A 14214-nucleotide genomic window follows, 5' to 3' on the forward strand; every position below is an offset into this window, starting at 1 on the left:
CCCATGGACTTGGGGTTTTCACTGTCATTTGAACTGCTGAGCAATGGATGAAAAAGGGGGAAGAGGTGGAGGAAAGTTGGCTGCGGTGGGGCCAACCTGTGTCCTCTCTTGCTCAGGAGGAAAAGGGGGGGTGTGTGCGGTCCAGGCAGAAGGGTGGAACAGCACGAGACACACTGGGCTGATTTACCTTAAGGTCCCTCCCTGCGCCACGGTTCTATCCCTTCATGGGTTCTACGAAGATTGGAGGGAGGAAGGAGGGAGTGAAGTTGGGGGGCATCGAAGAGGTTATGTTAGATGCGCGAGGGGTCTCTGTCCTCTGCTCTTTCAGCACCGCAGGTTTAGCATCAGAGCAAATGAAGATATGATACGGATAGATATAGAACTTTTAATAATATAATTCGATTTTAGGCTTCTTTTAGACTGAAGGTCTACTTTGGCCTCACAAAAATTATTGGCATTTGATTATTCCCAATATCATAAAAGAGCTTTGTAGTATTCGGCTCAGAATCTAAACAAAGAAAGCTAAATCGAACACTGTCCATCACAGCCCTTTCAGGTACAGTAAACATAAATCATTGAGGGTGCCATTTCATCGTAATCAGATTGGCTCCTCAAAACTGAAATGGCTGTCAAAAAATATTCAGTGCATATCACTAATACAGAGCCTAACAACACAGAGAATGTGGATGAGCACGTGTAAACCTAGGAAGTCAAATGAGTTCTTACCAAAGATGATAAGAGGTAGTTCTAGCCAAATGGCCGCGAGTCGGAAGAGCAGAAATGGGGCTATGATCCCCCCAAAGTCACATAAACCTGAGCAGAGTGAAACTCCAAAGTTTCTGTAGATAAAAAATGGTTTTAAATGAACAAATATTTAAATAAGTTTGAGGCATGCAAAATATTCAGACATAGAAGCAACAAAGAAACTGCAACGGTGTTTCCCATTTCTGCGGTTATGAACTTAGAAAACGACTGCTCTGTCACTCTCTAGGCAGGCCGTGCACACTGGGCCCCGCCGTTCCACACGCAGGTACACGCCACATCCTGCGTCCTGCAAGGCTGGCGAGGCGGGTACAGTGCTGGGGCAAGGCGTCCTCGCCACCCGGCTGGCTCGGTGATGCTCACGTGCTGCCTTGGCACCCCGCCGGACAGGCCGTGAACACTGTGTCGGGACAGCAGGCTAACACGGCCTGGTACCTGCACAGCGCTGCCTTCTGTCCTGCGGTGACAGGCTGCTCACCGTGACAAGACGTGGAATGGGGTGTGGGCAGAGGCGGTAGCCTTTGGATGGGTGACGCCCATAAAGAGAGTTTAACTCACATCGAACCATGTGCACACTAAGCAGTTTTTTTAATTCCAAGTCTAGTGCCTTTTTGCAAAACCATGGCTGTGTATGAAGATACCGGCAGGAGAAATACTGTATCCCAAAATGTGGAGGACAAGAAGGCAGAGGGCGGCTGCAACTCAAAGCGTGTCATCTTTAAGGCTGGATTCGGCCCACGTGAATATGTCATCAAGCTAAGGAAACTATGGCTTCGTTTTTAAGCCAATTCAAAACACTTTGGAGAAACCATAGCATGTATGTTGGAATTACCGTAACGTCGTCGGGTACAATTCTGAATTCACCAAATAAACAATCTCAAAGGCCATGGTTATCCCCAGCCGTCCCAAGGTAGCGACCGTGGTCCTCAGCCATGCTCTTCCTGAAACACAGAAAGGTTGGGAGGCAAGAATCAGGGGTGTGCTTTTAGCTCAGTTTTATAAAACAATGCAAGGTATGTGCTTAGTGTTCTCTCAGCCCTCGGTCTTTGCTAATTTTAAGCACAAATGATTGATACCTCCTACTATCATAGCCAGGTTTCAACAGCGATCACCACCGCCAGGACGATGGGTCGTGTTTCGGTGCGCTGACTGCATTTCTGAGCAGGGTAAGATTTCAGCAACACAACTCCAGGACCGCCTGCTGAGTGGCCACCACATGAAAACAATATTCCACGTAATGCCTTCCTAACAGGGCCCGGCCACACCGGCCTTCTGTCTGGAAGACAGCCTTCACCTGTGCCCTTGAAAAGCGTCACCACTGTCTGGTGCCCTCTTGTTCTTTCTGTTCATACCCTTTACTGATGACACGCAGAAGTGCGGCTGCCAGCAGACCGGGAATGATCCGACACAAAGCTGCCTTCGGTTGCTAGAGAGCGGCAAGGCCTGGAGGGCTGGGATCTTTGGAAAGGGGCATCTATGCTGTGCCTTAGCACTAGGGTTCTCACCCATGGTCTTTCTCGCCTTATCCCCGATCTTGCTACTTTCCCCAAGAAATTATCCAGAAGAGCCAGATTCTTAAGTGCTGGTTGATTTATTCATTTACAGATAAGCTGATTCAGTGCTCCCCCGGGTGACTGAAGAAGCTCTCTAGCGAGAGACAAGTGTTCTTTATTAAATATTTTCCTTTTGTGTCTTAAGGGAAGGGGTAAACCATTCTTGTCCCCCTCAGGGGGTGCAGTTTCTGGCTCCCTGTCCAGGGGCCTTGGGGTGAGCAGGGGCGCCCCAGTGCCCGGCACGTCTGCCTCCCGGCTTGGAAAACGAAACCTTTCCCTTTTATCGTCAAACTTATTTGTGCCCCCTCCACACTAAACAATCCTTTTGTCTTCTAGGACGACTGTACTTTCCTGAACGCATAATTTTTTTTTTTTTTTAGTAGAAAAGTAGGCATGGATGAGGAGGGTGAAAGAAGAGAATTAAGTTCAGTAGATCGATGCGTGTTCTCTCTAAAGGACAGTCGACACATAGAAAAAGCCAAAGCCCATGACACACAGCAGTTGTTGAGGAGGACACGCGGAGACAAAGATGGCCCAAGAACGCAGGTCACTGCAGGGTGGCCCCGGTTCGCTGGGCTCAGGCTGCAGAGCAGCCGGGGCCGGCCTGGCGTGCCCGATGTTTTCCCCCGTCAGGGCGCCTGAAGCGCTCCAGTGACAGTCACATCAGGGCGCGGGGCACAGCAGAGTCAGGCTGGTGCGCTGGGCCACCACCTGTTCTGGCACCGAGCAGTCTAGTCGTCAACATGGGTTTTCTTTAGGCTCCGTTTTTTCATGAAAGCCAGGGAGGGGGACTAGGAAATGCATTCCACCCCTTCCCCAGGGGAGCAGGTGGTTCGCCTCGAGGCGCTGGGGAACGGAATGTGGGAGCCGGTGCCCAGATTCCCTGGGCCCAGCCTGGCCGGCAGCCCCGCTGCTCTCGGGCCGCACGGAAGAATGCTTGCTGCCTGCTAATGTGGAAGTGACTTCCTCACCCAGGGGAGGTCCTTCAACTACGGGCTTTTCCACCGAATCAAGATTGCCCTGGGAGTCCCCGTGATGACGTCAATGACAGACTAAGTTTACAGGTGAGGCTAGGAGAGTTTGCTGGAAAGAACCAGACAAAAGTCAAATTAAAGCGAGTACGTGCACACGCGCACGTGCATGCACACACACCATGAAAAACATCCAGTCAGTGCAGAAAATCATTCAGGAAATGCCATCCAGTTGATGCCGTTGAGGAGACAGGGTTAGTTCTCCATGGCGACCTTAAACCGAAGGACCCTCAACTCAGGCCAAGCTGTGGAGACCAGAATTGAGCAGCCCCCGCACAGGGACAGAGATGGTGCTGGGATGTGTAATGGGTGGCCCGAGGGCATGCACGGGGTATCAACAGGAGAATGAAGTGGAAACAGTTTATTAGGTGTGATTGACGTGTGAATGTTATACGAACTCTCTCGACCATCCCGGTAATGTGCTGAATTCATGGTGGAGTGGCAGCAGACATCTTGTGATGATAATGATCAAAAAACAAAACACGAGACAATCTAACAATGAGAACTGAAGCTGAAACCGTCTTCCATGGAGTCATGCGGACTCAGAATGGGGGTTTGGTCAAGCTTCTAGAGAGTTCTGGGAATAATAGCTCAATTTTTGAAGAAAAAAGACAGGGTTTTTAATAAACTCCATTTTGCATCTCCTCTGAATGTTCCATCTATTCTGGGTTCTGAAATAAAATTTAGCGGCGTTTCCTAAAAGAGATATGTAAATTAAGACACATAAACTTACTTTTCAGTTCAAGAGAAACAAAAGACAGACTTCCCTAAACTGCTAGGTTTGGAGCCATCCTAAATAAACTCAAATTAAAGGTGGCGGATGAGAACGGCAAAAGGAAGCTCTGCATTTTTCAGACTTTAGAGTTCAAAGACACGGTTCTGAAGCTGTGAGTCTTAGATGAGGACACATACAGTCAGAAAACTATTTTTTTCCACAGTTTCATTCTTCAGACCCTGAAAGGTTGTGCATAGTGGAGGGAAAGCCAGCTCAACTGTTTTTTGGAGGTAATTGTAGAGCCTATTTCTCTAAAAGGCCAACCGGCACCCTCCTGGTTGGAAGTCGCTGAGGGGAAAGTCTTTCCAACATTAGCTGAAAACCCCCAGCACCCAAGCCCGAGCACCCTGTAAGTGGCTGCAAGGACTGTCAGCTCTGGGGAGGACCCTGTCCTGTCTGGTGCTCATTTGGAGCATCAGGGATTTGAAACTTGCTCTTGTCAATCATGACCAACATGTGACTATGAAAACAGTTGAATGTGGGGACCAAAAACCGTGTCCAAAATAGGAGCAGTTACCGTACTTTGCCGTGTTTGATGTACACCCACATTTTAGGCCCAAACTTTCAGGGGAAAAAACCCTTTCATTTTAATTTTTTAATTCAATTTCTTATTTATTTATATTTAGAAACAAAATCAATTATCATATTCCAGGGTATTCTTTTGTATACAGGTATTGTTATTGCTTTCTAGAGTTGCACTTTTAACACATAAGCATAAGTAAAAGAATTAAAAACATTTATATAGATACGGAATTAGTACTACCAATGTATAATGCGCATCCTCATTTTTCCCTCAGAAATTTGGGGAAAAAAGTGCACATTGTACATGGCAAAATAGGGTAGTTTTCAACACTGCTAAGAACAGCTCTGAAGCCTAAAATGAGAAATTACATCTATAAAATAAAACTGATCAGACTAAACAAATACCTTCTATTTTCCAACATATGAAAGTGCTCTCTATGAGACGGCTTGAACTCCGTCCACCTGGTGTTGCCCACACTGGTTTGGACATCCGGCCTTGCCTGCTTTCTGGGGTCACGCTGAATGCAGCGCCCACTGAAACCATCCCGCGTTGACAGGCCACACTCTATCAGGAATCTTTCTCCCCAACTTTCCTAATTTCACATGCAATGAACACTCAGTCCTTATTGCACATTGTCATTGTCCAAACTGCGGCAGATACAGAAGGCCACCCTCCCCTCCCCAACCCTCTCCTGAAGCTCAAAAGACCATAAGCAAGCTCCTGGCATGGTCTGGTCACCACTGGGGACAGATGATCCTTCTGCTCCTCACCTGGATAACAGTGACAACCATGAACGTCTGGTTCTGACCCGCCGGAGGTGATCCCTCTCCTGGGAACCACACTCCACTTTGGAGAAGTCGCAGGCAGCCTCCCCTCTGCCCACACCTCCCTGTCCCTCCTCCCACACCCCTAGCCCTCCCCTCTGGGAAGCTGTCCTCGCTCCCCCCAGATGAATCACTCCTCACACCTCTTCACTCGGATGTTACTGCTTTTTCTAAATCTTGTAACTACTTCTGTTACTTCCTTCATCGCACGGAGGTGTGAGTATTAAAATGTCTTGACCCCGTCCTAGCTTGGGAAGCTGCTAAAGTCAAGAACTGTGTCTTTGTCCCTCTGTAACCTCTGTGTTTGCTGGGGGCCAGTGGCATGGCCAGTGCTCAGGAAGTGCCTTGAGCCCAGCCATGCTGTCACAAGTCACCTTGATAAAGGGAATCAAAAGTAAACGACAGTGCCATGAGCTAGATTTCACTCGATCACATCCACACGTGAACCTAGAAATGGAGAAAACAGAAGAGTCTATGGAACCAATCTCCTACACTCAGCATCCTTCAGGGGATGAAGCAGAAAACGGCGTGACAACACCACCGAAGTGTCCCTGGCCCCGGGACTCGGGCGCAATGGTATATTTCCTAAGGATGAGCGTTTCCCCTTATGCTGGGTGATTTTAATTTACAATTTTTTCCCCAAGTTCTCAGCTGCCACACTGAGTCGGAAGACAATTACCCTCGGGTAAGAAAGCTGTGACCAGGCACGCCACTCCTGCCACGATATTGCTCGCTGCAAAGGGAAGACGTCGTCCGATACGCTCAATGGTCAGCAGGATCAGAAGGGCTCCTGGCAGCTCCACGACTCCGGAGACAAAGAAGTCGATATAGAGGTTGCCTCCTGTGATGCCCAGGCGCATGACAAGCCCTTGGTACACCACCGCACTGGTAAACCTGCAGCGACATCGAGAGACAGCGGGGAGCAAGTGAGAGACGACTTCAACTCGACTGGAAGAAAGGGGCGCAGCGTAAATTTGACACAAGCTTTGGAATCCATCACAAGGCAAACTTACCAAGCAAACATAAGAATAAGTGTGCACTTCCTCATTTGGGGAGTTCTCACCAGATCTAAAAAGGATGGATTACTAACTTCCTCATCTGTAACAGTGATCTACACAAGAGAAGCAGATTTCAGTAGCAATATACAGCAAGAAACACCTGCATATTACAGATTTGTCATTGACCAGGTTCAAAGCTACCGAGGCATGACCTTCCTGGAGCCAGGTCTTTCATTAGCACATCGTAAAACCAGAGGGTGAAACGTTTGGTTCTTGAGCCTTTTTAACAGGTCAAGTTCACAAAGATACGGCTGCTGCACTGAGCATCTCCTCTTCGGCTAATATCAGCAGTCCTGTGCACTAAACTGCTTGCTTAAACAAGGAAAAAAGGAGGTGTTCAAAAGTCAAATACATTTGTGTGTTTATTACATTGGAGAAAATCAGCATAAAAGTGGCCAAAGCAAGTAGGATTCAAATGACTGTTTCTTAATCTTTTTAATCCTTAAACCTTCTGTTAACAAATAAGATGGAGTAATGTTAAGTTCAAGAGCAAGCGTGGCACCAAAGGTATCGTTTTGCTTCTGTCCATTTAGCATATTTTGATCCAGAAAAATTCAGCTCATTCCTTTTGGGCCATCCCTGAAGTTGGTCTTTTCTTTAACTGAATGACACCAAGGCTGCTGTTTGTCACCTATGTGTAAGGTGTGATAAAACAACGCCAAATGGCAAACCCTCCATAACCAAAGGCGTCCTAACAGTGTCATTCCTGAGTGACGGTGGCTTCACACTTCCATGAGCGTGCACACCCCATAACCTCTGCTCGGAAGGCCTCAGGCACTCCCAGTCCTGAGTTCACCTCCACAGGGAGGTCCCCCCTAATCTTAGGGGGAACATGTGTTCCCCACCTGTGTCTCTGCCCACCAGACCTCTGTCCTTGTACCTACCAGCACATGCTGCTTCTCTCTCTCCCCTCGTGAGCTTGGGACTGTAGCACCAGGAGAGTCCCTGGGATTCAGCCATCGTTCGGCAGATGACAGAACGTTGGAACAAGGGAGACAGATGCCCTGGCCACGTCTGGACCCTAATGGCTGGTTATCTCAACTCCAGACCTTGCCCAGACTGAGTGAAATCTGGGCAAATTATCCCCAAGCCTTTGAGCCCAAAGTCCCTCCACCAGCAGTCACAGGAATTTGACTTGAAGGACATTCATACTGATAGTTAGTGCTCAGGCAACTATTCTAATCACACTCAACGGTCAACAAAAGCTTGACGTCGCCTAACTATGCTCGCTCCAGAGAGACTCACACACACACGAGAAGGATACAAAATGAACGTCTTTAGATCACGTTCTCTTCCTAAGTCTTTTCAATGTTGTATTTCTTCTATTGCAAGGCACGTATTTTTCACATTTTAACATCTCTTAAATTGGGACATGTCCTACAACCAAGCTGAAAAGAAAGCAATGCGTCATAGTTTAAATAGCATAGTTTTTCTTCATTAGTGATACATAAAATGAGGATGTGTCTCAAAATCAATAGTCTTAGAGTCAGTGAAACGATCGTAGGCTTCCGCAATGATGCTCATGTAAGACCACTAATTGATTCTACCATCCATTCTGTTCCTCCCCCTTTTGAAAACAGAATTCACTGAAATTTAGTTGGGAACATGGATGCCCAGATAAAGTCACATCTTCTAGCCTTTCTTTCAACTATGGATGGCCCTGTGACTAAGACCTCACCACTGGGCGGGCAACCATGTGTATGAGTTCTGGGTCCCATCCTCTAAGAAGGAAGTGGGTTGGCCTTCATTCGCTGTCTTCCCCTTCCTGAAGGATGAGAGAATAAGATGCAGGTGAACCAGCTTCATCCCCGCGGTCTATCCCAGGTCATGGTGGGGGAACAAGACAAGTGGGGCCCCGTCCTGGCAGGTCTCACAAGGCAGAGCTGGGCTCCTCGCCTCTGGGTCTGCGTGTCAGAGACACCTCTCTTTTTGTCACTATATATTGTGTGTCTCTGTTTCAGTGGCAAGTTGACTTGTACCTTACTTAATAGTGCCTATGAAGCTGCTCCCTGAGCTAAACTTCTAAACTTCTAAACTTCAAGACCTTCCAAAACAAGATTTTTAAACATACCTTCATCTTTGCTGCTTCAAAAGGAAGGCACAAGTATATAAGAATTTAGTATAATAGCACATTGTTATATGATTATCAAAATGTTTTTCACAATAAGTTTCTATATATTGTTTATATAAACATTGCTAACTTCTATGGAGTATATATTTGTTAGATTCTGGGCTAAGTATTTTATATGGACTATTTCACTTAATTTCCAACAAAATTCTGTGACATCAGTATTGTAGTGCCCCCCCCCCCTTATATGTGGTTTCACTTTCTGCAGTTTCAGTTACCTCTGATCATCCACAGTTGGAAACTATTAGAGAAAATTCCAGAAATAAACAATTCATAAGTTTTAAATTGATGCTGTGTTGAGTCGCATGAGGACATCTTGCGCTGTCCCACTGTCCCTCTTGGGACGTGAATCACCCCTCTGTCCAGAGTCGCCACACGTCATACGCTGCGCTGCGAGTCACTGAGCAGCTGTCTGGGTTATCAGGTCTACTGCTGTGGTATCACGGTGCTTGCGTTCAAGTCACCTTTATTTTACTTAATAATGACCCCCAAGCACAATTAGTCATGGTTCTTCACTGTTTCTAAGTGATCAAATAACTGAGCATCTGCTGCCGTCCTATCGGCGCTCGCGATGTCACTTCCTTCCCGATCAGATCTCCAGGCTGGTGAAATCACGTTGTAACCACAGAACTATGGCAGAGAGGATTTTGACAGATGTTGGATGGTCAAGCTCCGAGGTCAGCAAACTTTTTCTGTAAAGAGCCCGACAGTGGGTGCTTTTCGTTGTGAGGGCTATAAGATCTCTGTTCAAACTACAGTTGATCCTTGAAAAATGTGAGAGCCAGGGGTGCCTGCCACTCATGCAGTCAAAATTCTGTGTACCCCTTACATCCACCCTGAGCATATGCGGATTCCCAAACATGGATGGAAAAGGCAGGTGATTTATGAACATCTTTGGGTCTACATATACACGTATACACGTGTCAGTGGACCCAAACAGTTCAAACCTGCATTGTTCAAGGGCCAACTTACTCAACTTTGCCTTTGTAGCATGGCTGGGTCCCAATAAAACTTTATTTACAAACACAGGCAGCAAGCCAGGTCTGGTCCACAGGCTCTAGATTGCTGATCTCTGAGCTAGTGGGTTAATGGCAGAGGAATTTATACAGGTACTGCTCTTATTTTTATTGTAGAGAAAGAAGTTGAGGTGCAGGAAAGCTACATAGTTTACCCAACCAAGTCCCACAGACAGTAAGGAGATGAACGTGGAGGTTGATAACTAAGTCTGTATTGCAAAATCCTTATGCTATACTGGCTTGGCAGTATGCAGAGCATAATATTCATTCCATTGTTAAGTCAGTTCACAGGCCAGTGGAATGATGGTGGGTTTTATTTTCTTCTTTTTGGCTACAAATATTCTTTTTAAAATTAAAATTTAAACCTATATAACTTTTATAACAAGGAAAAAGCTCATGGATTTTGAATTAGACACTAGTGTATTGTTTTTGTTGTTGACTCAGCATCCTTCTCCCTTTCACTTTCTCAACAGAACCCACACTTCACCCCCCACCCCCGCAATTTATCAATTCATCTTTTCGGGGAAGCTGACTATTCCCAGTTGTACGGAAGCCTGATTATCTAAGGCTCAGTCCCTCCTCTCTGCAGTGACCGGGCATGTGACCCAATTGGAGCCAATGAGAAATGAATGTGGGACTCAATTTGAAACACTGAGAAATGGGCATGTGACCCAATTTGAACCACAGAGGAAAGGGCTTCTGGGGAAGTCTTGCAATTGCCCTTACATCAGAGATTCCTGAAGGAATTTTTCTTTCTTCGCTCAGGGAATTAAATAGGGAACGGTGGGCTCAAATCCACCTCAGCAGCCATCCTACGCCCAGGAGAGAACCAGTATAAAGATGACACTGCCCTGTCAGCAGAGTCGAGAGGGAGAAAACCGTGGCTTGAGATTGTTAAGATCTCAGTCTGCCCAACTCAGAGCCTTTCTGTAACTTGAGAATCCCAGAGCCAGGAGCCAGGAAATGTGCTTATTGTCAAAGCTCGATTAAGTTGGTTTTCTGTCACTTGTTGCCAAACATGGAATGATCTGGAGAATTTAGTCAAGATCGAGGCTTTTTCCTTAACAACTCAGTATTTTAGGCACAATAATTTTGTACTGGATAAAATAATTGCTTCCGTACTCTAGTTCACTCCGTAAAAAAATGTGGTATTAGTCTTCATTTCAAACTTTGAAGATTTAAAATCAGGCTGTCACGTGACCATGGTCCTGCTGAGGCACATCCTCCACCAACAGAACACACAGCACCGCTAACGAGGGAAGGTCACCGAGACCAGGAAACCAGTCCTGCCTGTCCAGTGAATGGAAGGATTAATAGTACTTCCAAGCAAGTCAGAATTTTGCCAACTCAAGAACAGATCCAGCTGGTCTTTGATTTACTAGCATGTTCTCCACAGTGACGCAGATACTCTGAAAGACGACCCACTTTACGGGTGTCCAAGGGCCCAGAGAGGCTAAAAGCTGTGTCTTGGATGGACTCTGTCTGGTAACATTTTGGCTGCGCCTGTGCAGTGACGGCTGCCGCTGGCATCTTACAACTACGGCTCCATGTTTTGAAACGAAGCTGTGCTTATTTTCTATCACCCAAGGTTAGCAAATGTTGCCTACTCTGAGTCAGGTACAAAAGAATAGAAATGCTATATCAAGTTATTTCACATACATTTAAATTCACTGTCTGGAGATATATATAATTTACATACCATAGAATTCGGTCATTTTAAGCATACGCTTGAATGAGTTTGGCAAATGCGTGGAGTTACATAACCACCGCCAGCATCATGATCCGGAACATTTCCCTAACCCAAAATAGTTTCCTCTTGCCTCTTTTCAGTCAATCCTCTCCCCACACCCTTTGCGCCTAGCCACCGCCCCACCTACTTTCTATCATGACAGTTTTGCTTCTCTAGAATTCCATATAAATGGACTGCATAGTACGCTGTCTTTAGAGTCTAGCATGGCATTGCATTTTGTCATACATTTATGTTACCTAAGTGATACGTGCCCATGCTAATTTGGAGCAAAAGAAAATGGAAGATGCTTATGGTAACATTGGTCTCTTTGAAGGCTTGTTGGCCAGCAATGGCGCTCACAGAAAAAGGCATTGCTCACGGGTCATCTGTACATGTCAGCTTTCTTTTGTTGATCCACTGAGCTGACTTCTATTTGCTCTGTCTCTTCACAGTCTAAATTCTGCCAAGACTTTTATTTTATGTCAACAATGATATCCCCTCTGTTGAAAAGAGTACTTTATTCATCTTTCCTTGATTAATCCAACTCTGTTTACAATTCTTCCTGGTGCCTTTCTGAAACAATCCTTCAAGTTGACTTTTTAATTTAAATTGCCAAGGAAGAGAAAGGCATTATAAATAGCACTGTTAAAAATACAGTGTTCAGAGCACCCCTGATGGGAACAGGTTTCTGGTGAAGACAGACAACCCATCGAGGTCAGGCCAAAGACACTATATTTCATGTAGAACATCTTCTTTTTATTTAAAAATTTTTTTCATTATTGAACTTATTGGGTGACATGGTTAATGAAATTGAAAGGCTCCGAGGGTACAATTCTGTAATACGTCATCTGTGCATTGTATTGTGTGTTCACCACCCAAAGTCGAGTCTTCTTCCGTCACCATCTACCTCCTCCATACCCTCTTCCCCCACCTCCCCCCCCACCACCTTTCCCTCTGGTGATCACCATACTGTTGTTTGTGTCTTTGAGTTAGGTTTTTTTTAGGTGGTTAATCCCACCACCTTTTCCCCCCGGGTCCCCGACCCTCCTCGCCTCTGACTGCTGTCGGCCTGCTCTCTGTCTCCGTGAATCTGTTTCTTAACTCTGTGGGCCTTGGCCCTCTCATCAGGAGCAGGCGGTGGTAATGCTCACCACGTTAGGGTTTTGGAGATTCATTCAGAGAACCCTTCTACGGGAGAGAAGAGTGTGACTGATCAGTGGGGTCTGCCACGGGTTGGGGGGGACCGTTCAGGGGCCTGCACGTCCCGCCTTGCAGCTTCACCTGGTTGTCGCCAACGTGTGGGCGTTTCATCACTTCCACGTTTCCGGGGGGAAAGAGCAAACACCGATGGGAGGGGCACCTTTTCTGCCCTCGGATCTAACCCGGTGGCTCACTCAGCATGGGTGTCATTACCAGATCCCTACAGGCTCTGCTCTTTAGAGGTTTTCTAATCTCTAAGAAGCCTGTGTAAATAAAGTACTAATTGAAGATTTGGGGCTCACTGATTGGGAGGACCAGCAGCCCCTTTAGAGTTAGACTACCTGGGCCTTTCCTGCCAGCATGGCGGATGGGAGGACGGCGACAGGGCCGGAATGACCCAGGGGCTGCTGTGGGGACCCGTGTCCCCCAGCCCACCTCCTCTTGGGTGACCTGCTGGCCTGACAAGCGCCAGCACCGGTAGGCCCAGGAGTAAGCACCTGACGCCATTGATCTGCGGTCTGCTTCTAGGTGGCAATAGTGCTGCCTGCCATCCAGAAGAGAGAATTCGCCAAATTACCCATAGTTCTGTGGGAAGGTTCACAAGCCCCCTTATACTTTAAAACAAGAGTAGATAAAGTATTTACCATATAAAAGCTCTTCTGAGAAAGAAATAGCCATATCAAAATTATCATTAGTACTTGAGGCCTATGAAAATAATTAAAAATAAGTCCTGTCACCTAGATGTGGGTTGTCCAATAAAAACACAATGTGAGTCACTCACATGTGTTAGTTTAAATTTTCTAGAAGCCACATTTTTTTAAAGGTTAAAAAAACACAGGTAAAACTAATTTCAATTGGTTACATTTAATCCAATCTGTCCACAGTATTACCATGCCAACCTGTAACCCATGTGGAATTACTACTACGATGGTTCCTGTGCTTTAGGTCTCACGGAATCATTGACATGCCCAAGCGGCTGACGCTCACAGCTCAGCTCGGCTCTGACGGCCCCATTCAGGGCTCGGGGGCCGCAGGCGGCTACTGTATTGGACAGCACGGCTGAGCTGACCTCAGGCCCAGCCGGCTCTTGCGTTAGGAGGGACGCGCTGCGGATGGATACTCCGCCTTCCCTGCAACCAGGGCGCGCTGCCCAGGATTGCGAAAGGGTCTTTCTCCGGAGGTCCCAGGAGGGACCCGAGCGCAGCCTCAATGTCAGCAAAGGGTAACGGGTTGCAGCTGTGGGTCATGTGTGGCAACATTTGTTTCTTAACAATAAATCTGAGAGGTTTTTTTTGTTTTTTTGGGGTTTTTTTGTGGGAGTAGCCTTTGGGAGAGGTGTTAAAAACAGAAGAAAGGAAGGAGAAAATGCACTTTGAGTTCTAAAACTCCCCCTGAAGACTCAACTTGGCGGGGAGCCACGAAAATGTGATGTGAGTGGATTGGATTCAGCAGGTCCTTGAACTCCCCAATGAGCGGAACAGGAAAGTTCTAAATGTCAAATCTGAGAGGATGGCCAGTGTCTTTCCTACAGTGATATGTTCAGATACACAGAATTTTTAGTTCTGTGAGTAGCTGAGTGTGTATAAGTCACTAGTTACACAGGCTCTTTTCGAAA

The 14214-nt window shown here is 46.6% G+C and overlaps 1 protein-coding gene across 1 annotated transcript in view; it reads right to left on the minus strand.

Annotated features, from left to right (window-relative positions):
- Positions 1-14214, minus strand: part of SLC22A3 (solute carrier family 22 member 3) — an 81268-nt gene that overhangs the window by 6127 nt on the left and 60927 nt on the right. The window contains exons 6-9 of the mRNA XM_054595525.1: positions 6482-6579; positions 6148-6362; positions 1595-1703; positions 727-839 (exon numbers count right to left, since the gene is read on the minus strand). Of these exons, the coding sequence (XP_054451500.1) occupies positions 727-839; positions 1595-1703; positions 6148-6362; positions 6482-6579 (535 nt within the window). The remainder of the gene's footprint in view (positions 1-726; positions 840-1594; positions 1704-6147; positions 6363-6481; positions 6580-14214) is intronic.

The sequence above is a fragment of the Pteronotus mesoamericanus genome, unplaced genomic scaffold, assembly GCF_021234165.1.
Source record: "Pteronotus mesoamericanus isolate MK-2021 breed Mesoamerican mustached bat unplaced genomic scaffold, CSHL_Meso_final contig_134, whole genome shotgun sequence".
Taxonomy (NCBI): Eukaryota; Metazoa; Chordata; class Mammalia; order Chiroptera; family Mormoopidae; genus Pteronotus; species Pteronotus mesoamericanus.